Genomic DNA, 1,639 nt, shown 5'->3' with positions numbered 1-1,639 from the left:
TATAGTTTTATTATAAATATATATGCTCCAAACATTGCTGAACTTACATTATACCATTGTATAATGGATTTCATATGGATCCTCCAATATTGGAAGTGATATCTTCTATAGTTTATTTTAGCTTAAAATCAAATATGGGACTTACCATCTTCTGATACGAATAATAAGTCTTCACTGTTTCTACAAATATTATCATTTGTTTAGATAATACTACATGAAACCTAATACCAACCCCTTTGTTTCTTTTCAGGAGAGAGAACTGAACTAAATGGGCCAACAGAATCTAACGGTGCAGACTGAATTCATTCTCATGGGAGTAACAAAGAGGCATGAACTACATCTCCCCCTTTTTGGTGTCTTCCTCATCATCTACATGATCACAGTTGTGGGCAACCTAGGCATGATCATCTTGACCAAGGTGGACTCCCACCTACACACACCTATGTATTTTTTTATCAGACACCTGGCTTTCATTGATCTTGGTAATTCTACTGTTATTTACCCCAAAATGCTAGTAAATTTTGTTTGGGATCAAAATACCGTTTCCTATTATGAATGTGCCATACAGATGGCTTTCTACATTTTATTCATTATCACTGAACTCTACATCCTGGCGGCCATGGGCTATGACCGCTATGTGGCCATCTGTAACCCTCTGCTCTACAATGTTATCATGTCCCAGAAACTTTGCCATGTGCTCATAGCCATTCCATACCTCTTCTGCGCATTTCAGTCTCTGTTGCTCACCAGTAAGACTTTTACGTCAACTTTCTGTGGTTCTAGTGTTGTCAGTGATTTCTTCTGTGATTATGTACCCTTAATACCTTTGCTCTGCTCAAATGCATGGCAAATAGAATTGATGATCATAGTGTTTGCATCATTTAATTTGATGTCTTCCCTCCTGGTAGTCCTGGTGTCCTATATGTTGATTCTGATAACCATATTTCGAATGCATTCTGCTGAGGGCAGAAAAAAAGCTTTCTCCACGTGTGGTTCTCATCTGACAGTGGTGGTTGTGTTCTATGGGTCTCTACTATTTATGTATGTGCAGCCTGAATCCTTTTAGCACTGACAAAATTACTTCTGTGTTTTACACTTTAGTCTTCCCTATGCTTAACCCCTTCATATACAGCTTAAGGAAGAGATAAAAAATGCCTTCTACAGGATCTTTAAAAATCCATGTAAACTTTGTAATTAATGTTAAATATTATATGAACTATGAAATAGGCAGATATCATTTGGTCATATTTCTAGTGCATATAATTACATTTTCTTTGTTTTAGAGCAGAGAAAAATTACGAAGTACAGACAGATGGCTCGTTTCCCTTATATTCATTCAAATTTATATTAACCTTTATATTTTCTATCTTAAATTAAAAGTCATGTGCTTCCCAAGATTACTTGTTTCTTTTTCAATGTGTTCTTATGTGATTGCATAGGAGCTCATACTTCTCCCTATGAAAAACTTACTGCACTGTACATCAATACATTACTTGTTTGTTCCTGTCACTGTTTATTAAGAATGGCAAACTACTGAGTCTTATTTTCTTTGAATTTTTTGAACTTAAATCAACAGGGTAAGCAAAGTTGGAGACAAAGAGTTTGCTGTGTTCCTGTAGGCATCATGAATGATTTATTT

General features: G+C 35.6%; 1 protein-coding gene across 1 annotated transcript; it reads left to right on the top strand.

Moving 5' to 3' along the window:
- Window positions 1-268: 268 nt before the first annotated feature.
- LOC135232066 (olfactory receptor 8K5-like) lies at window positions 269-1,066 on the top strand. The gene has a single exon (XM_064289351.1). The coding sequence runs from the start codon at window positions 269-271 to the stop codon at window positions 1,064-1,066; it is 798 nt and encodes a 265-aa protein (XP_064145421.1).
- The last annotated feature ends 573 nt before the right edge of the window (window positions 1,067-1,639 follow it).

Source organism: Loxodonta africana, chromosome 7 (genome assembly GCF_030014295.1).
Source record: "Loxodonta africana isolate mLoxAfr1 chromosome 7, mLoxAfr1.hap2, whole genome shotgun sequence".
Classification (NCBI taxonomy): domain Eukaryota; kingdom Metazoa; phylum Chordata; class Mammalia; order Proboscidea; family Elephantidae; genus Loxodonta; species Loxodonta africana.
Note: the sequence above shows the minus strand (reverse complement) of the source record. Positions and strands in the feature narration are given on the sequence as shown.

Bases quoted from the DNA above. Each gene is read 5' to 3' on its own strand.
- LOC135232066 (XM_064289351.1), top strand. From the start codon at position 269: ATGGGCCAACAGAATCTAACGGTGCAGACTGAATTCATTCTCATGGGA.